This window comes from Lithobates pipiens, unplaced genomic scaffold (genome assembly GCF_037356315.1).
Source record: "Lithobates pipiens isolate NorthernLeopardFrog02 unplaced genomic scaffold, aLitPip1_a1.2 Scaffold_18, whole genome shotgun sequence".
In the NCBI taxonomy this organism is placed as follows: domain Eukaryota; kingdom Metazoa; phylum Chordata; class Amphibia; order Anura; family Ranidae; genus Lithobates; species Lithobates pipiens.
Window position 1 is genome coordinate 352,826,342 of NW_027507758.1, and position 21,767 is coordinate 352,848,108.

Genomic DNA, 21,767 nt, shown 5'->3' on the forward strand with positions numbered 1-21,767 from the left:
GAGAATGCGTGGCACTTTGTCCGATCGAAATTCTCTACACACAATCGGACAAAGTCCGATTGGATCATGTTGTCGGAAAGTTTTAGAGCCCAGCTCTAAAACTTTGTCCGTCAGATATTCCGACGGAAACAGTCCGATGGAGCCCACACGCAGTCGGATTATCCGACAACGCAGTCCGATCGGACATTTTCCGTCGGAATGTCCGACCGTGTGTACAAGGGCTAATACAATAATTGAGAGGAAATATAAATATTATTATTTTTCACCAAAGGGAGGCAAGGAGAAATCTCTCAATGGGGGCATTTGTTCTGGTGACAGCTGTCAAATGTGGGATTTCCCCTAGCTTTGTTGAGATCCCACTTCATTTTTATGACTCTTGGACAGGAAACAGGGAGAAGCTTCCTATTGGGGATGAAAACTATAAAAAAAAACCTTCTCTACTGTATCCAAAAGATAGAGAAACGTTTTGTTTGGTTTCCTTTTCAAAAACGTTGACATTTTCAAAATGGAAACATTGCATTGCTGTATTGGTAATATTGCTGTTTCATTTTAGGCATTGTTAAAATGAATGCTCCCCGGCTGGATGCAATTTAAAAAATAATAATGCGTGTTCATAAATGTTCCCCATGGTTGTGTCTTGTCCACATTCCATTTGTTTGATAGACCCTTGCCTATTAGCCTAGAAAATGGCCACTATTGTTGTTTTGACATTCAGCAGAATCAGCAACTATTGACTTCAATGGGGTTTGACACTAAAACTTTAGTAATGTTCACCAAATTGTTTTTAAATTAAATTGTCAGGTCAGGTTGATGATGACATCTGGATGTCCTCTGGATGATAATAACCTTTAGAGCGACTAATGGGCTCCCTGAAGTCTGGTTGCCTGACATTTACTGAATCCACATTAAGGTGTGCATACATAGGCTTTGTGTCAGTTGTACAATAGTTGCAGTCACACTCCAGTGCAGCTCAGCTACATAGTACATAAATCAAACGTAAGAATGTTTAAATCAGGAGGTGCACTAAATATTAACTTGTGGACTTGTTTGATCTACAAAAAAATCAAACAACTTAGGAAACAAGGCTAAAGTAATTTATGGATTGCATGATTCTCTGTGGACTGAGCTCAGTATTTAAACTGATTGTTCAATTGTTCATCAAGTCACAAGTTTTTCTCTCTCTGATGCATATAAAATGATATAGGGCATGAATGTATATGTTTAAGTATTTATATCGCTGTTGTACTATATTTACAGGTAACCTATATTTTCCTTAGTCTTTTAATAATTTTGAATAACTTTGCAGGTGCGTTGCATCAGGGTACAAAAAACCCGCTATGTTTGGAATACACTAGAATCCAGGTTTCAGAAAGCTGGGTAAGATTATATGCATTGTGTTGTTTTTGTCAACATAATTTTTGAATCAAGTAAACATGTGTTTTCTCATTTGGTTTAGAGTCCTGGAAGAAAACCTTTCATGTTCTGATATTCATAAAAAATATGGAATGGGTTTAAGTAGTGAGGAACAGAATGCCAGGTATGTTTATTTGTGGAACACGAAGCATTTAGACAGTGCACGTTTTTATGTGTACTAGACTGCACTTAAAGATCAGTTATGGGATGCATTTGACGTGTATCTCGAGGCAAAACATATTTTTTTCCTAATTTGTTTTAGATAGAGTGTGGGGTTAGAACCTCTTCCAAGTTTTTTTTGCTGTCTGTGTCCCAAAGTTTTTGTATATATGACCATTGTCAGTGGGAAAGGACATTAAAGGAAATCCAAAATTGTATAGTTGCATAGTAAATTGTATAGTTGTCCACAGAAAAGAGATAAGGGGAAATTCCAGAGACTGTCTAAGCAGAGAATTACCCTCCCTTAAGGGGATGTCCTTCAGCTTCCTGCTTTGTCCCTGGGAAGGGAAATGAAGGGAAATTTTCCAAGTGCGTACATACAGCTAAATAAATAGCCTGGCCTTCCCTACTCTATCAAAAAAAATGACTATAGAAACACTATAACATGATCACTCTGATTCCACTCCCTTATTGTTCTTCTGGACATTTTAAATTACAGGAGGGGGTATTTACTAAAGCTAGGGAGTGCACAATTTGGTGCAACTGTGCATAAAAACCAATCAGCTTCAAGTCTTCATTGCCACAGCCTAATTGCACAAGCTGAAAATAGAAGCCGATTGGCTACCGTGAACAGCTGCACCAGATTCTGAGTGCATACCTCTTAGTAAATCTCCCCCATGGGCTCTAACTACAAGTAAATGATCCCTAAGTACCGTACTCACAATTTTATGAGTATAACATTTCATTATGAAAATTGTGATTGTATAGTGTTAAAATTCTGCACCAGATCTTGTGGTAACCTTACAGAAAATGTCCTTAGCAGTTAACATTTTAGAATTATTTCCAGAAAAAAGTTGGTACTGTGTGAGTGTTTTCAATCAAACTGTTGAATGGCAATTTAATCATCTATGTAGTAAGAGGATTTTAATATATCATATTTTTAATATAACATATCATGTGCTTTAAAAACTTGGACCTGTCTTTGGAAATCAGCGAGGGTCGGCAAGTGCACTAAAACATTTGTGTGTATGTATCGATATTATGCTGTGTACAGAAGCTATTTCATCATTCCTGCCTAGAACATCATAGATAAATCATTTACCACAGATGCAAACAACATATTTCCTTTAGATCGTATTCACTAGTACACTTAGTACTTCATTTTTATTTAGTAAAATAAGTGGTGAACAGTAGGAGTAAAATATAACAAAGCACATCTGGTTAGTAGGAGGAGGGATAATGCCCAATCATTGGTATTAATGGGAAGAATAGTGACCAATCATTGGTGTCGGTGGAAGAAATAGTGTCCCATTGTTGGTGTCGGTGGGAGGAATAGTGCCCCATTGTTGGTTCCGGTGGAAAAAACAGTGTCCCATCATTGGTGTCAGTGGAAGAAATAGTGTCCCATTGTTGGTGTCAGTGGGAGGAATAGTGCCCCGTTTTGGTTCCGGTGGAAAAAACAGTGTCCCATCATTTGTGTCAGTGGGAGGAATGGTGCGTTAACCTTGTTGACAGTGGGGAGAATAATGCCTCTTATCGGTTAGAGGAACAGTGGCCCGAGGTTCAGATAAAGGCAAGCAAATGCCCACATCTGGCACACAGGCTGCAGTTTGGAGACCTCTGATTTAAAGGATAATTAGCTTACCAAATCACATGCCATTATACTTTAAAATACATCAAGGCATCCTAGCTTGTTGTTTAAGTATATTTAAACCGGTGTTCTGCTTAAAAAAAATCAGCAGCTACAAATACTGCAGCTGCTGACTTTTAATAATCGGACACTTACCTGTCCCAGGGTCCTGCATTGTGGGGGGTCAAAGCCCTGCTCGTCTCCCCCTCCACTCGCCTGCGCCAACATTTAACTGTGGGTGCTCGGCTGTGGCTTCACAGCCAGGAACACACCAAGCATCTGGGACCTGTCATATGTCACAAGAGGGAGGGGGGAGAGGCGGCCTCCCTTCCTGCACAGAGGGAAGTGACGTCAGGAGCCCAGGCGCTGAAGGAGGCAGACTACGAGGGACCCCCTAGCAACAGGCATTTAGAGGTGAGTAAAAAAAAAAGTTTTCTTAAAAAAATATATATTTTTTTTTAAGCACATTAATATATATATATATATATATATATATATTAATTTGGCTGGAACTCCACTATCATTTTACCTTTTGGGCAGATTAGGAAAGGGTTAAAACTGCAAGTTATTTGTTAGCCAACTGTGTTTAGTTAGGGGGAACTCCCTTCATTTCCTGTCCTGTAGACTCAACAGACAGCGAGAGGGTATTTAGCAATATGAGGAAATACCCTTTTAGACAGTTGTCACAGAAACAAGTGCCCCCATTGGACGTTTTCATCTCTATTTCTGTATGTGGTGGCAACTTCAAATTTATGATTAGCCCTTACTTTCATTCTCAGTGGCATCAAGGCAATTAGAGAGCGCGTATCTCCTTACTGGAGATACAGACAGCAATACAAATATGATATGGGTTTAACCCCTTACCAGTTCATCCAAATCTAAGAAAAAGTTTTACCTCTAGTTATTTTTGAACCACTTCCAGTCCTCCCAGAATGTACCTTGCATGGAGCCGTGTGGCTGCTCTGCAGGCGTTATCTGTCACTGACGGTGTCCACCGGTATCATGTGATCTCTGTGACCAATCACAGAGAGATCATATGACAGTTGTAAACAATGAATGGATTCCTTTCATGCCAACCATTTTGTACACATGTGTTCCTAGCTGTGATTGGTCAAAATGATCACATGGACAGGGCCAATCGGAGCCCATCTGTACCATGTGAATAGCTGTGGCCAATCACAGATATTTACATCAATACTTACTGAATGAAATTCATTGGTATAAGCAATCATAATGTGTAAAAAAAAAAATCATGATTACTTCTCCAGAATAATACAATGTTCCTGATCACCACCACACCAGTTATTTAATTTTCAAATTCTTTTTATTGATTTTACAAAAGAAAAAACATACATAACATACTTAAAAATAATACATCAGGACTTACCAACAAATTAAGCATATAAATATATAATATAAATATATGTTACTCCTAGACATTATACACCATATAACATATAACACCCAAGAATAAAAAAGTGATCAAGACTAGATTTATTGTGTAAGGGCACCAGAGGAGCCCTGCCTAAGGGGCACTCCCTGATCTCACCTATCAAAAGTACCCATCTCCACTCCCAATCACCAACTAACATATCAATACAAGTAACAAACACGCCTCAAAATAAATAAATTAAATAACATTTTCCCCCACTCATTTTCCCCCATCTGTTGAAAAAAGTGTCCCAAAACAACTATATACGGTGTCTCCTTTGTTCCACACAAACCCGTGTTCCCTTACTCTATCCTCCCTCCCCTCCACCCTTCTCCCCACTTAGGGATGAAAATATTTACTAGCAATAATGTTTATTGTGTAGGAAGGGGGCCATGGAAGGCCCTACATATGAGATGTTCCCCAGTTTCCCCTATCAAAGGTGCCCAGCACCCAAAAGTTATCCATGAAACCCCCATAAATCTCTATTCTTATCAATTTTATATTTATATCTATTAAAACGTGTCTATTGTAGAATGTGTCTCAAGACACCTGAATACAGTGCCTCCTCAACTCCACCCATACCTCTGATCCCTCACCACCTTCCAAAAATAAAAAGGGAGGAGGCGGAGGGATAGAGAGAGACATGGAGACAGGAGAGGTCAGAGGAAAGCAGAGGGTAATCCAATACCAAATATGCCCCACCTCTCCTCCTTCAATCATCTTTCACTACCCCCCTCACAGGATTTCCTCTGTATCCCCCCTCATCTCCCAAGGACCAGTCTAGATACCCATATAGCTCATATAGCTTGGGGACCGTTTAAACTCAAGCCAACTAGTCCAAGTTTTATGGAATCTATCTCCAGTATCATTCGGTATAGATATTAATTCTCCCATTATAGCCTAGTTCTATCCACTTCCCTAAACTAATCCTTTATTGTATTGGAATTATTACTTTTACTGAGCTTAGCAGAAATGGTGTAATGGTCACTTTATATTTTTTCTTTGAGTCACCTGTGGCTTGGAACAGACATTTCCAAGGGTTCTGCTTAACGTCTACATTGCTAATCTTCTTGATTAGACTCAATACCTCCTTCCAATAAGTCTGAATCAAGGGGCAGAACCACCAAATATGGGCATGTGTTCCCTCACCCCCACATTCCCTCCAGCACAGAGAAGATATATCAGGATTAATATGGTCAAGTTTTGTTGGAACATAAAACCCCTTTGCTAACAATTTATAGTTCATTTTGTATCCTAGTGTCTGTTGAAGTTGAATGGACATAGTCCATCACTTTATTTCTCAATGCTTCTGGTAAAAGTTGATTTAGTTCATGTTCCCAGCCCTCTAGGAGGCCTGACGACCCATGGTATGATGGTAAAATCAACCTTTTATATGTAGATATGGAGATTCAATGTCTGTTTATTTCCCCCTCCCCCAGTCCACAAGTTTTCCCCAAGGGCTAAGCTCATGAACAGAGCAAAGTGGTTTTGGGAGAGCTAACACAAAGGGCTGAAGTTGTCTATATCTCCAAACATCCCAAGGCAGAATGTTGTATGTAATTTGGAAAGTGAGCAAAGGGCATTCCCATTTAGGATGTCCTTCAATCTCAAAAATCCAACATGGTCCATTTTAGATACATCTTTTCCTGGTGGGAAGTAATTTGTACCTGAAAGAAGCATTAAGGGACTATTGAACTGCCAGAGTGTATTTTATCCCACAATATTAATGTCTCTATTATAACCGGGGTCAAACCCTCAGCAAGACCTCTGTATTGCCCTGCCAGATAGATCATCTGGCCCAAGGTCACTTTGCTTAAGTTTTCCTCCAGTTGCACCCATTTTTTATGGTAAGCAGGATGAACCCAATCTATTGTTCTCTGCAGTACTGTGGCTTCATGGTATTTCCCAAAATCTGGAAGGGACAGACCCCCGGATGAATTAGGTCTAACCAATGTCTTCTGGGAAATACGAGGGCTTTTGTGTTTCAAAATAAATATAATATTTAATACTCTAAGAGTCTTAAAAATAGGCTCTGGGAATATTAATCGGGAGGGTTTGAAAAATAGTCAAGGCTTTTAGTAGGGTCATCATTTTAATCACGCTTATTCTGCTGAACCAGGACATCCTATCAGCAGGATATCCATTCAGATCTTGTTTAAGTTTATTAAGTAGGGCGCAAATAATTGTCCTGATATAGCTCTGTTGCTGACGCTGATAAGCTTAAACATAAGCTTATAAGTGATATAAAGTGATATAAAGGCCCCTAAAATAGAATTCATATATGTCTGAAAGTAAATAGTTAAACTACGCATACATACATTTAACGTAAAAATACGTAAATTCACCTGGGCCTGGACTTTTACCTGCCCCCATATTCTTGATTACCTGTTGGATTTTTTCTTTAGATATCTTCCTTGTCCAACTCGGCGCCCTCTTCTGATATAATTGGAAGTTTTGCCTTATGTCGATATTGTTCTATTTTACGTAGTCTAAGTCTAAGTCTAACATTATAGGACATTATTTTAAATGGGGCCATGTTTCAAATAAATCTTATTTATAATGACATAGGACTTCTACCTAGACTCTAGGAGTATGCCCTTTTTAACATGCAGCAAAACCACAAAACACCAAACATGAACCCCCTAATTCCCTCCCACCCCCTCCGCTCCAAAATAAACATTGAACATCAATGTTGGGTCCAGCCTGGCTGCTGTACTTACAGACACACTGCTGGACAGGACTTTTCTTGGGGGTTTTTATATGCCGATGTCAACCCCCGGTCCTCACCCCCCCCCCAAAAAAATTGAGGTGGTTCTGGAGGGCCAGGTGGGCATAGCCCCTCCACAGCACCCCCCGAGCATTCCCAATTCCAACCCAACACCCTTTCCATCTCTTCTAAAAAAAAAAAAAAACTTTCCACAACCTTATCCCTAAATACATCAAATCCTAAATTCTAAACTTCATACTTCATTCCATGATCTGTCTTTTATCTTCCCCCAATCAAGGGGCTTCTTTTCTCAGTTTTCCAGCTGAACATTTTGCAGACCTAGTTTGCTATTGAACTCCTTCAAGTCTTCCGGGAACCACAATGTTGCAGAGAAGCCCTAGTTGTCAGCAGTCAGGCAGGCTGGAGAGCCCCACCTATAGACGATGTCCTTTGTAACTGTCTAGTTAAGGGTTTTAATCCCCTCCTACAGGCTAGTGTCTCAGATGACAAATCCATATAGATAAGTAACTTAGCTCCACTAAAGTCAATAAATGCAGATTTTCTCGTGGCTTGTGAGACCTGGTCCATAGTGATAAAATCTTGCGATTACATCCCTTGGGACGTCCATCAAACATTTGTTTAATCTTTGTATTCTGTGAACTCTTTCAAACCTGATAGGGGTTATTAATTCTCTTTTCAATATGTTATTGAATGCTTCCTGAACTACGCATTCTAAGTTTCTGTTTTTACTAGATTCAAGGAGACCCCAAATCCTTAAGTTATTGTGTCTGCTCCGATTTTCTTGATCTTCAAGTCTATATCGAATGTTTCTTATCTCTACCCATTCCATCTCTACTCTCTCGCAGTTACAAAATGGCATTCTTATGTTTGTTTGTGTTCTTCTGTTTCTTCTATCCTTTGTAAGACATTCTTTATGTCCGTTCTTGTTGCACTCAGCTCTCCTTTAATCATGGATTCCAGATGGAACATCATATCTGCTATATCTTGCTTTGTGGGCAGTATGTGCAGATTTTCCAAATCTTTTTCCATTATCTGTTGTTGCTGTCATTGCTGTTGTTGAATATTTAATGAGCTCCCATCACGTTTATTGATCTTAGATTGTAGAGACTGTGGTTTACTCAACTTTTGAGTCTCTTCTTATGGTACTTTAACCCTTACTTCTCTTTCTTCTTCTCCCATACGGGTTCTCTTATGTGTTTGCCCAACTGGTAGGGATGTTGTCTCATTTTCATTCCCAGCTGCTTGATTTCCTTATCTTGAATCAGATATGAGTTCATAGAATTATGATTGCCACTTACTGCCTGGTTTGTTTTGGCACCCTTCCTCCCCTGGCTGCAGCAGTGCAATTGCACTAAGTAGCCTAAATATTCTGATCAAGCAATAAAATAAAGTGCAGTGCACTAACTGGGAATCTGGTAGTATCTGGTGGAAAAATAAACATCACACCAGTGTGGCTGGGACAGATCTAAGTTTTTATTTTCTTCTATTTTGATACAATTTTTATATAAATATTTTTAATCCATATGGTTCACTTCACAACATAAATGGTCATGCAAACGGGTTCTTTGGTCTCTGCTGTTAAACAGCTTAGTACAGACTTAATGCACGACCCAATCAGATTAAACAGTTTATATGTGGTCTAGGCTTTTATACTATCAGGAACAAAGTTTTACTCTTAAAAGAATTAAGATAATCTGTTTTGATGTTATGAAATAATCAAATGAGAAAGCCAAGCAAAAAGTCATATAAGTCAAGTGGTATGCAGGAGCGATTAATATTTATAAGATTACAATAGTCAAAGATCTTGCTGTTAAAGAATCCTTTCCAGGCGCATCAGTCAGTTTATCTATAGAGCTGCCACCAACCAAATTGCCATACACCTCCGCAACAGGGATCAAGGTAATAACTCCACATACCACTGAGACAGGGAGCTCATTTATGGTCCATGGCTTTGATTATGGTTGTGGCTGGTCCTTTAGTCTCCCCGCAGCTCTGGTCGTGCCCACCCAACAATCTGCTATGCACTTCCTCTTCACTTCCTCTGTTGGGGGGCCTATGGCTCCCCCCTTCAGACTATCTCAAGTGTCTCGGGTGTCTGCGGGTGTCCTTGGACCACAATGGGGCTCAGCGGGGCTCACCGGCTAAGTTTTATCTCTTCTTGGCTCCTGTTACTTAAGCCTGGGTCTCGGGCTGCACCGAACACTCCCAAGCACTCCTGAGCCCCTCCAACCAGTCTGGACCACTCAAACCTCTCTGGCACACTGTCACTCTCTTATGCTCTGCCCTACCCACCCGGGTCAAAGCAATATCCATGGACGGGAACATGGGAGCACCTGCAGATTGTCGGCACTCTTTAGGGCTGGGACCTCTGTCGCTCTGTGGGTACCAAGCCTCTAGATACGCCACTTGTACGAACTAGGTAGGTAGATATTAATGAAACAAGAGTTGGGCCAAGCTTCTTACAGAAGTTTTTTTGATTATGCAGTACTGTGCTGATGACAGTATGTGCAAAAAAAAAAAGAATTTGTTAATTTTCCAAAAAATTGTGACAAATAAATTACAACAAAAAAATCACAATCTCTCTTACTAAATATCTTGGACTGTCTACTTTTAAAAAAGGGGTAATTTGGGGGATATTTGTACTTGTATGTTTTTGGGCCTCAAGAACAGTACATCAGGATTGATTGATTTTAAGATATATACCATAGTTTATAGACTCTATAACTTTCCTACAGACCAAATAATATACATAAATGTGGGGTATTTTCACCAAAAAAGTAGCATACATTTTGGCCTAAATTCATGAAGAAAGATTATTTATTTATAAACTTTTATAACAGAAATTAAGAAAAGCGTGATTTTTGTTTATTTAGCAAAAAAAAAAAAAGAAACAACGGTGATTACATACCACCAAAAGAAAGCTCTATTTGTATGAAAAAAAGATATATATTTCATACAGGTACAGTGTTGTATGTCCCTGCAATTGTCATTCAAAGTGCGATAGCGCTGAAAGCTGAAAATTGGACTTGGCAGGAAGGGGGTGAAAGTGCCCCCTTTAATAAAAGGGAAATGTTGTATCCTGTCCAAATACCACACAATGGGGAATCCAGCTATTGTAGTTCCTACAGTTATGCTCATATTAAACTCAAACGGGAATGTCCTAAATATAGAAGCCACTGTACCTGTGACAATGTCCTCAGCATCACTGAAATTGAATTTATTTATATATTGATAGCTTTAATGAGATATCTTTTAGAGCTACTACGGTATATTTTCATAATGTATTGGGTTTGATCCACAAACAATATAATTGGATTGATCATTTCTTGCTTTACCTATCAACAAACAATTGAGTCTGGTTAAGGTGGATCACTCAGTCTCACTACAGTCTGGGCTTAATACATCAGGTGTTATTCTTTAAAGGGGTTGTAAAGGCAGAAGATTATATGCATTAAGATAAAAAGTCTTCTGTGTGCAGCAGTCTCCCTCAGCCCCCTAATACTTACCTGAAGGTCCCTCTCTGTCCAGAGTGTCTCAGCCATCCAAGATTATCCCTCCTGATTGGCTGAGACACAGCAGCGGCACAATTGGCTGTCAATCAATGTCAGCCAGCCAATCAGGGGAGAGTGGGGGCGGAGCCAGGGTGGGTTTCTGTGTCTGAATGGACACAGCGAGCTGTCACTCGGCTCGGGTGCCCCCATAGTAAGCTGTTTGCTGTGGGGGCACTGAACAGGAGGGATGGGCCAGGATCACAGAAGAGGGAACTGCGAAGAGGGGGATCTGGGCTGCTCTGTGCAAATCTACTGCAACAGAGCAGGTAAGTATAACATGTTTGTTATTTTTATGGGGGGAAAAAATAAACTTTACAATCACTTTAACTTCTTGTTGGGTCACTGACAAACATCAGACAGAGCTATGTAGCTTATTAACCAACCTGCTGGTTTTGCATCCTGCATTTAATCCTTTTACATGATACATACATACCAATCAAAGATACTGTATACCGAGATGTGTAATTGCAAGATCATGACAGAAATAAGACATATGCTGAGATACAAAACAGCATTACTTAAAGTTTTACTGATAGAACTATTTTATGCAAATGTTTTGTGTATTGCGTTTGTTGCTTTCTTTTTCACTGCTTACCTATTTAAACTTGTAGGCAACAGTTCTGTGGACCAAACACAATAGAAGTAGAAATTGTTCCAATATGGAAGCTGTTATTTAAGGAGGTAATATCACTAATCTATTCTGTTTTTGTTTTGTATGGATGTTTCATGAGTGTCAGCAGTAGATATCCTAAAGAGCAAGCACTTAATCTGCAACTCTTTTGCCACATTCCTTATTGTTAATAATTGGTTGGAAAGGGATAAAATGCATGTAGTTTATGCATGTAGTTTATTTAATAATTTATAGAGCATTAAGCATTTTCTTTATCATGTTCAAATGTATTTGGATGTTATAGAAATAAAGGATATTTTCAGAAATCTGCATAATAAACCTATCATTAATTGCATGTTCAAATAAAGTATATAAAGTATATAATCAATGTGATTCTATATGACTATCAGTTAGGGACCTCAGATTGTAAGCACCTTGAGGGTAAATGGTCAGCGTAATGTAAATTTAATAAAGGAAAATAAATCAATAAATTCTATACATTTATTTTAACAGATTTTGAACCCATTTTACTTTTTTGAAGTTTATTCACTAAGTACGTGGCTGGCAACTGGATATATAGAATATTCTTTGGCCATATTAATTATGACCATTTTATCTATTCTTGCAACAATTTACTTGCTAAGGATGGTAAGGATAATTCTGTTACTTTAATATTTCCATATTTTTTGCTTTCATTTAAATACACAGATGGTAACTAAGTTATTTGTTTTTCTTTACCTTTATAGCAATCAGTTAAATTGCATCATATGGTGGAATCACATAACAATGTTTTAGTGTCTGTTCTTCAGAGAAATAAGACACCCAAAGGGCAAAAGACAGGTAAGACACTCAAAGGGAAAAAATAACACGTGATACTTACCTGCTCTCTGAAATGGTTTTGCACAGAGCAGCCCAGCTCCTCCTCTTGTCAGGTCCCCCACCGGTGCTCCTGGCTCCCCCCTCTCTGAGTGCCCTCACTTGCTTTGAGGCACTCGTGCATGCTTGCTCCCAGGCCTGCTACTCTATCTAAGACACATAGAAGTAAAAGGGCAAGAGAGCTGGCTCCGGGTATATTAAGGGGGGCTGGGGGGGGGGGGTAAAGGGGGCTTTAGCTGATCTGGTTTTTAAAGGCTTGAATGCAGCAATTCCTGCAATATAAGATAGTATACAGTATACTCACATTTTCAATTAACCTTTTTTTTTCTATGTTTCCTCTGTTTCAGCTCTGCATCCTCAAAAAGTCTCTGGTGTTTGAGACTTTTGGGAGTGCTGGATGCCTGCATCCCACCATGTGCTGGTTCCTTCTTCTGACCCCCTCTATCACTTTAGGGCTGAGCTTCAGCTTTTTATTATTATCCTATAAATAGCTGGCAGACCAAAATATGGCTTCAGTTATTTAATGAGAGGAAAGAAGTGTAAAAGACTAGTATCTTACAATACCCACATGCTGTATTACCTGGAGGTGCACCGTTGTTTCTTACTTTATAACACAGTTGTTTTGAATATTAATGTTCCCTAGAAAAGAAAACTGTGTGCATAAATAATGTATTCAGGTTTAGTGCATGCCGAGTCAGCATGCATCAGTTTACTTGACTATTTACTCCATTATTAATTTGCTTATCTGTCATTTTGAGATGACTGATGTAACCGAGTGTTTTATTTTCTCTTGTCTTCATGGTCAATTTATTTTGACTCCTTTTCTATTTTAAGGCAACCTCTTAAGGTGTATCTCTAGGCTAAATTGTGAATAGATTGGGGAATAATTAGACCCCTTGTCATGATTTGATTACTAACCATGTCCTCATTGGGGAGATTCTTATCTATTTATTCTGGTAAACATTGTTACTAAGAAAGAAAGTGAAGGGGGATTCAAAATTTTAGAGTGTTTTCCTGATCAGGAGGTGAGAAGAGATCTTAAAAAGGGGATACCTGTTTCAGAGACAACTGTCTAACAGGGTAATTACCCTCACTTTGGGAGATTTCTTCCAACTTCTTGTTGCATTTCCGGGACAGGATTTGAAGGCTTAGTTCCCACACGGTACACAGATAATAAGAAAAATAACTTGTCAGATGATTTACCTTTTTTGACAACATTGTAACATTTAACATTGTAATATTAATTGAATAATTTAATATTGAGTGAGTCATGTCCAAAGAAAGGGGGTGGGGGTTGCTTGTAACATATTTACAATATTCTCACTTTGAACATTATAGACTACATTTTCTCTTCTTCATGTTTATATAGGGATATAACCACTTCCTACTGTATTCAAAACTGAAAAACATTTTGGCTATAGATACACTTTAACCATCTGTTGACCGTTCACAGTAAATATACTGCAAGTAGGCAGCGAGTGCAGGCACAATCACATAACTGTACATCGGCTCCTTCTTCTGGGTTTGCAGGCACCTATGCAAACTTGTGCTGTGTCCAGTTTGGCAGCTGATTTCAGGTAATGATTTTGGCAGTTGATCAGCTATATCCAGTCGCACACAGAGTTCTCTGATTATAAACACACAGAACTCTGCGTGTATAGGAAAAGCGATCTGGCTGTTTCTTCTCCCTGAAAAGCAGGGAGAAAAAAAAGAACCAGAGAGTAAAGTAAAAGCCGCACACATTACATGTTGATAGGCACACAGTTAACCCCTTGATATTAACCCTTTCCCAGCCAATGTCATTAGTACAGTGTCATTGTACAGTATTACCACTGATCAAAGTGTTAGTGTCACTATTGAAGATTATTGACATTCCCAGACTATTCACTATTGAACATAAGTGACATTCCCAGACAGTGTCTGTGATTGCCCACCATACTATTACAGTCCCATTATAAGTCTCTGATCACTGCCATTACAGTATAAAGTCTATAGCTACGTAAATTCCAGTGTATATACCATAGTTTGTAGATGCTATAACTTTTGCACAAACCAATTAATATACACTTATTGGGATTTTTTTGTACCAAAGATATGTAGCAGAATACATTTTGGCCTCAATTTATGAAGAAATTTGATATTTTGATCTTTTAATGGATATGTTTTATAACAGAAAATAGAAAATATTGTTTTTTTTCCCCAAATTGCTGGTCTTTTTCAGTTTAGGTCATTAAAAAAAAAAAGCAGCAACCCAGCAGTGATTAAATACCACCAAAAGAAAGCCCTATTTGTGTTAAAAAATGATAACATGTTTGTTTGCATACAGTGTTGCATGACCACACAATTGTCAGTTAAAATAATGCAGTTCTGAATAGCACAAAATGGTCATGAATGGGGTAAAAACTTCCGGAGGTTGAGTGGTTAAAAAGCCACATGTTCTGTTATTAAGCTTCATGCAAAATGTATGTGCTAGTCACTTTAGGGTTGTATAATAAATTCTACTACAACTCTTTAATTCCACATCTTATTATTTTTAAAACTTGAATTAAATGTTTATGCCATGTTAGCATGACATGGAATATAGGAATGTCATTGAAAATATAGGCATGTCATTAGAAATTTCAGGGTATTTATTTCTTCTTTTCTTCAAAAAAAATATCCTGACAGGTCCTGTTTTTTTTTCCCTCAAATTATAATTTGCATATCAGCGGCTGTGTCCATGTAGCCATTGCATCCCAATTAACATGAACGGGACTGCCTGAATACAGATGAATGGAACACCTGTGCATCTTGTGCAGGCAGACATGACCCCGGCACACATGTGCACTGTGTACGTCTGTGTGAATGAGGCCTTACAGGGCAATACATCGTTTAGCACATTTACACTGCTCTATAATGTATTAGAGGCGAAAGCGGATTATCAATGACTTAAAACTGTAGCAAACAATACTCAGAAATAAACAGTTTGGATAATACAACTTTTTTTATTTTATAGGGGTTGAAGAAGTACAATCTAAATATCTGGTTCCTGGAGATGTAATTGTTTTATCAGAGAAGAAGTTTTTTCTGCCCTGTGATGCCATGCTAATAACAGGGGGTTGTGTGGTAAATGAAGGAATGTTGACAGGTACAACAAACGTGTCAAGTGTGGTATGGAAATTTAAATCTGTTATAGTTATACATTTGTGGCCATAATGTTGCAGGATTTAAAGTGGGTGCAACCCCAAATACAGTAATACCTTGGATCATGAGCATAATTTGTTCTAGAAGAATGCTTGTGATCCAAAGCACTCGTATATCAAAGCGAGTTTCCCCATAAGAAATAATGGAAACTCAAATAATCTGTTTCACAGCCACTGCTTGTCTATGCAGTATTGTACGTGGCCAGAGGTGTGGGGGGCACTGGAGGCACTCGGAAACACTCTGAGATGCTCGGAGATCGCTCAGAGACATTCAGAGACTCACACCTCTAGCCAAATGCGGTACTGCACACCCCAGCAGCTTGAATCCTGCTCATCTTGCGAGACAATGCTTGCAAAGCGAGTCAGAATGAAAAAAAAAAAGTTTGCATTGCAAAACGCTCATAAACCGCGTTACTCGCAATCCAAGGTTCCACTGTACTGAAAACAACACTATTTTGCACAATTTAGTAGATAATACTGTTATAACCTAAATAGCTTTTTTGTGTACTTGTGAAAATGTATTCTCTATTTGGTTGTAGCCCTCGTAAATTTGCTGGGGAGACATGACATCACATGATCCCCCTCTCACCTATACACTCTTGCTCTCTGTCTCCCTCTCTTTCTATCTCTCTCTTTCTCTGTCTCTCTGGGCTCCATTCATGAAGCGATATGGAGCACCTTAAAAATGCGTTAAATAAAATGCGGTAAAATACACCACTTTCAAAACGTTTTCTGGCATTCACAAATAACTGCTACTAATATATCACATGAGTTATTTTATGAAGTCTTGTGGTATTTTAGTAGTGAAAATATGCAGTAATTTAACACCTGCCGGTAGCCGATGACTTTGCTTAGAGAAGTTAATACTGCATTGTTAAGGAATGGTCGGCTGCTGGCATCCTTAACAACTGTTGAGTCATCAGCAGTCAGTGGGGTTCTTGCTGACAGTTAAATGTAAATAAAGAGTTGTCGTCAATGAAAAATTATGGATAAAAACAGCTTGCCCCCACAATCCATAGTATCCAAGTATTGGGTACATAGTAGAAGTAAAGGTGTAGTGTAAAAAAAAAAAAATAGTAGGTAGTTTCTGACAAGTCCTGTATTAAAAATAACAACAATAAAAAAAAATGTAAACCCATCGTCAATTACAACATCTGCCACCACCGTCGACCCAGAAAAATAGCTCTGCTCCCCAACATAGGTTCAACTGCGGCTGCCTCCTGCTCTTCCACTGTTATCCTCAATATTCCAAGAGGAAGCTCAGGTCACCCAGCTCAGGTCCATACTCCTGCTGTGCTAGTAGCAAGGCTCCTGTTTTGCTACCAGTAGTGCTCCTATGCTGGATTGTGCAGATACCAGCAATGCTCCTATGCTTGATATTGGGCTGTGCAGGTAGAAGTAGTGGTCCTGTGCAGGCTACTGGGTTGTGCTGCTAATTCTAGTTCTTCTGGGCAAGATGCTAAGGTGTATTTTTACCAGCAGTGCTTCTGTGCAGGCTTTGCTGTGTTGGTAACAGTAGTGCTTCTGTGCAGTGCTAGATCCTGCACAAGACTAACTTCAAAAAAACCTTTGACCCTACGGATCTACTATGGCAATGCCCTAATATAGTTGATGATACCCTAGCATCTCTTACTTTCTGTGGAAAGCTCAGCCACTGTTTTCAGAAGTTGAGACTATCCTGGGAAAACTATAACATGTGGGAGAAAGTACTGTAGTAGTTACAGATGTGAGCCATTTCTTGTCCTACCTTTTGTACCTTTTGTCTTTCTTTAGATAAATTTTGATCCTAATTAGTATTTTCCAATTCTGTGTTTCAAAGGAGAAAGTGTTCCTATAACAAAGGTTCCACTACCAAATGTGGACAATGAAATTCCATGGAAAACATTCACTGGTGAAAATTGTCGTGGACATATATTGTATTGTGGAACAGAGGTTGTTAAGACAAAGCCACCTGCAGATGGGCTGGTAAAAGCTGTTGTCCTACACACAGGTGATGATATTATAGCAAAATAAAAAATAAAAAATAAACTATATACTTTTGTTAAATTAGATTGACAATATGCACTCAGTAGTTCATTATGACTGCAATAAATTATTGCCAGAAAAAAAGCTATACTGTATGTTTTGTCTTTTCTGAATTATGAATTTATCCCCTCTCTACAAATCAAAAATTCACGCTTTCTTATTCAAAGTTTACAGTATCAGTATTAAACTTCCAAAGATTTGACTTTATCACTGGGTATCTTCATGTGAAAAATTAAGCACCCATGGAAATTGTTACCCTTTTTAACATATTTGAACAGGGAAACATTAGATCTTTATCCGAACAGTGCCTACAGATATAGGTGATATGATTAAATAAACACACAGAAAATGTGCCTTTTCAAAAATGTGTTGATTGAACAAAAAATGTATTATATGTAATGGTGTACTGTGTAAAAGGTAAGTACACTTTTTCTATCAAAAGCTGGTATTGCCCCATTTAGCAAAAATATATTTATATATGCATTTTGTATAACTGCCAACCATTGTCTGTTATTCACAGTGACATTTTTAAAAACTGAATGAACTTGTCAGCTTTCAGCTTAATGCCGCTGCATCCATACCAACCACTGATGTCACCCAGCCAATTTATTTACATGGCCAGGAATGCCCAGCCAGGTAATACAATGGGCAGTGAATGGAGTCTTACATCATTGCCTAAATATGGCCATAGCGGTATATGGACAATGATGTCACCGCTATCCTTGCCTCTTCCTTTATATAGCTGATAACAGCTCGAGGAGCTTTCATTCAGCTAGTGTTTCCATCAAAGATCAGCTGTGTGCTGATGGGACATCAGGTTTTTTTTTTTTTTGTTGCATGAGTTGGTGGCAGTGAGCTTTGTGATGATGGATTTACAATGTGGAATATTTTTTGGGAGATTTACATTTTTTTATTAACCACTTGCCGACCGCACCATAGCCGAAAGACGGCTACATCACGGTCATGTTTTTCTAGGTGGACGTCCATGGACGTTCCCCCAGAGTTTTTCTCTTGCGCGCCCCCCGGGACATGCTCCCACAAACATCCTTGACAACCGTGTCTGGAAGACTCGGCGCATCACGGATCGCGGTAAATAGCTGCTGGTATTGGCCATTTACCATGTTATCACTCCATCAAATGACGGAGCGATCACATGTAAACAAACCGGCGTCATGTCATGATGCCAGTTCCTCCCTCCCCTTTCTGTACCAATCGATACAGTGCGAAGGAAGAGGGGGAGAGATGGCAGCAGCGCTTTGGGCTAGATGTGTAGTGCCCACAGTGCTGCTCTGTGCCAATAATCTCCCCATACTGTGCAATACTCTGCCAACACTGTGCAATACTCTGCCAATACTCTTCAACACTGTGCAATACTCTGCCAATACTCTGCAACACTGTGCAATACTCTGCCAATACTCTGCAACACTGTGCAATACTCTGCAATACTCACCAATACTCTGTCAACACTGCCAATACTTTTTTTTTTTTACAGAATTGTCAGTCTTTTTTGATTTATAGCGCAAAAAATAAAAAAACACAGCAGTGATTAAATCCCACTAAAAGAAAGCTCTATTTGTGGGAAAAAAAGGACAAAAATTTCATATAGGTACAGTGTTGCATGACTGAGTAATTGTCATTAAAAGTGTGAGAGCACTGAAAGCTGAAATTTGCTCATGTTAGGAAGGGGGTTTAAGTGCCCAGTAGTCAAGTGGTTAAAGGGGTCTACCAGATTCCCTACAGACCAGATTCCCTTCAAACCCCTACAATAGATGGGCAATGGTTGTGGGGAAGAGGCCCTTTTCTTCGTTAACATGAGTACAAGATGCTTTGTCAAAGGGGCGGGGGGCACTGCATGCTTGGATTAAATGTCTGGTATAGATTTTTAGGGGGATGTCACACTTTTGTTTTTTCCATGTAGTCACTCTTAAATTCCATACCAGACCCAAAGAGTCAAGTATGGATTTCACAGGGGACCTAATGCCAGACCCTTCATTCTTGCTGTAGGATATTCTACAGCAAAGATGACATTTACAAAAAAAAAACACAGTTTAAATTGCCAGCAATGAAAATTGCACTTCTATTTAAAAGAAAAAAACACCCACAAACCCCTTCAAAGTTCCCCCAAAATATATAAAGACCCTTAGGGGTCTGCTATGTATTTTGGGGAACCTTTGGGGTCTGTGTGCCTTTTGCCTTTTTGTGTGCCTTTTTGCTTCTTGCTATATTAATTTTAAAGAAATGGGACATGGCAGTGGTGAGTTGATATATTTTTGAAATGTGGTTATTTCTAGGTTACACGATTACAGAATGAGAAGGGGGGCATAACTGGGGGCCACCTTATTGAATGGGGACATCCAAATTCTGATAAGCTCCCTGCCTGAAGACCCGTACAACCACAAAGGTTGTGGGGGAACAGGCTCTTATCCTCATCAACATGAAAGCAAGGTGTTTGACCAGGGGGCACCCCACTAGCAAGGTACCCACCCATGTTGAGGGCATTTGACCTTGCATGGTTCCGGAGGGTGGTGTACACTTGCCCCCCTCTTCCTGCCATGCCATGCTGCATGCTTGGATAAATGTCTGAATTTTTAAGGGAACCTCATGATTTTCTTTCTTAATTTCCCTCTTATAATCCATTCGAGAACTAAAGGCTCTGGTGTAACATTTTGGGGGTCCTCCTGATGTTTTTTTTTTGGGTGGGGTTTGCCTAAAATTCATACCAAACCTTAAGGGACTAGTGTGAATTATGAGGGCTCCATACCATTTTTTTTGTTTGGGGATTCCCCTCATAATTCATACCATTCCCTTCAGGCCTGATATTAATTTTACAAGAGACCCCACCAAAAAAACTAAAGGAAAAAAAAAATACAGCATGAGGTCCCATCCAAATTTTAGACCTTTTAGATCTGGGAATAATTTTAAGGGGGGATGTCTCACAAAAAACATAAAAAAGCATGAGGTCCCCCAAAATTCCAAACTCCTCCCTCCCTCCTTGAACCATACCAGGCCACATGCACTCAACATGGATGGGTGCCTTGCCAGGTGGGGACCCCTTAGCAAAGCATCTTGTCCCTATGTTGATAAGGACAAGGGCAGGAGGTTTACTGGAATCTGAAAGCCTCTTTTAACAATAAGGTTGAAGCCAGATACTAGTCTCCCCTATGTGAATGAGTGAGGGATACATACCCCTACTCTTTAAAGAAAATGTAAAGTGTAAATAAAAACATACAGTTTTTGACAAGTTCTTTATTAAGAAAAACATCATAATATAGATCCATGTCCTTTACATGATAACCAGACACTATGGTGCCACTCTCTGAATAACAGCTCCTGTCCTGGAGCTGTTATCAGCAGAATAATCAAAGGAGCATGGATAAGAGGTGATTTCTTTACCCAAATATGGCCATGGCTGCTGTAAAAAAGATGCCAATTTGACTGCTATTCATCCTTAGTTATCATCGTCTAATTTACCAGGCTTAAATTAAATCATAGATTTACATTTTTATTACTTTAATCTGAATTTCAATATATATTGACTCCTAGGATTCAACACAGCAAAGGGAGACCTTGTGAGATCAATTATGTATCCCAAACCTGTGAATTTCAAATTGCACAGAGAGGTTTTGAAAGTTCTTGTTGGGCTCATCATACTTTCCATCTTTGGAGTCATATACTCAGTTGCAATTTCTGCACGTAATGGGGTAAGTAGAATACTTTTTTGCAGGTGCTATCAGGCTATCAGACCCACAATCCCTGCTGTGCCAGAGAGCACCTTTGAGCCAAGTAAATATTCAAGTAGGCTGCACATCTTCACACAGCTGACTGCATCAAACACTATTGACCTTGGTCATCGTCATCCAATTATTGATATTAACAAGTAATAGGTGCAATGCTCAGATACTTCAATATGACAATATATGGTCCATAATAGTCCAGAGGCAAAGTGTCAAGGGAGAAATAGGTGAGTCTGTTAGGGCTGCCACCAGGTTGACCAGAAGCAAGTTCCAGTAGACCTAGAAAGAAAAAAGTGTCAATACAGCGCTGTTTAAACAATAAAAAAGAAATGTGTACTAAATAAACTGAATAAAAAATATTTAGACAAAACGTGACTAGATTGGAAGCTGCAACTCAAATGTGAGATACCCACAATAATATCAACAC

General features: G+C 39.1%; 1 protein-coding gene across 1 annotated transcript in view; it reads left to right on the forward strand.

The window, feature by feature from the left end:
• Positions 1-21,767, forward strand: part of LOC143988159 (putative cation-transporting ATPase 13A5) — a 171,535-nt gene that overhangs the window by 45,352 nt on the left and 104,416 nt on the right. The window contains exons 4-11 of the mRNA XM_077487486.1: positions 1,307-1,377; positions 1,457-1,537; positions 11,525-11,594; positions 12,037-12,171; positions 12,270-12,363; positions 15,395-15,526; positions 17,401-17,571; positions 21,150-21,307. Coding sequence (XP_077343612.1) covers positions 1,307-1,377; positions 1,457-1,537; positions 11,525-11,594; positions 12,037-12,171; positions 12,270-12,363; positions 15,395-15,526; positions 17,401-17,571; positions 21,150-21,307 — 912 coding nt within the window. The remainder of the gene's footprint in view (positions 1-1,306; positions 1,378-1,456; positions 1,538-11,524; positions 11,595-12,036; positions 12,172-12,269; positions 12,364-15,394; positions 15,527-17,400; positions 17,572-21,149; positions 21,308-21,767) is intronic.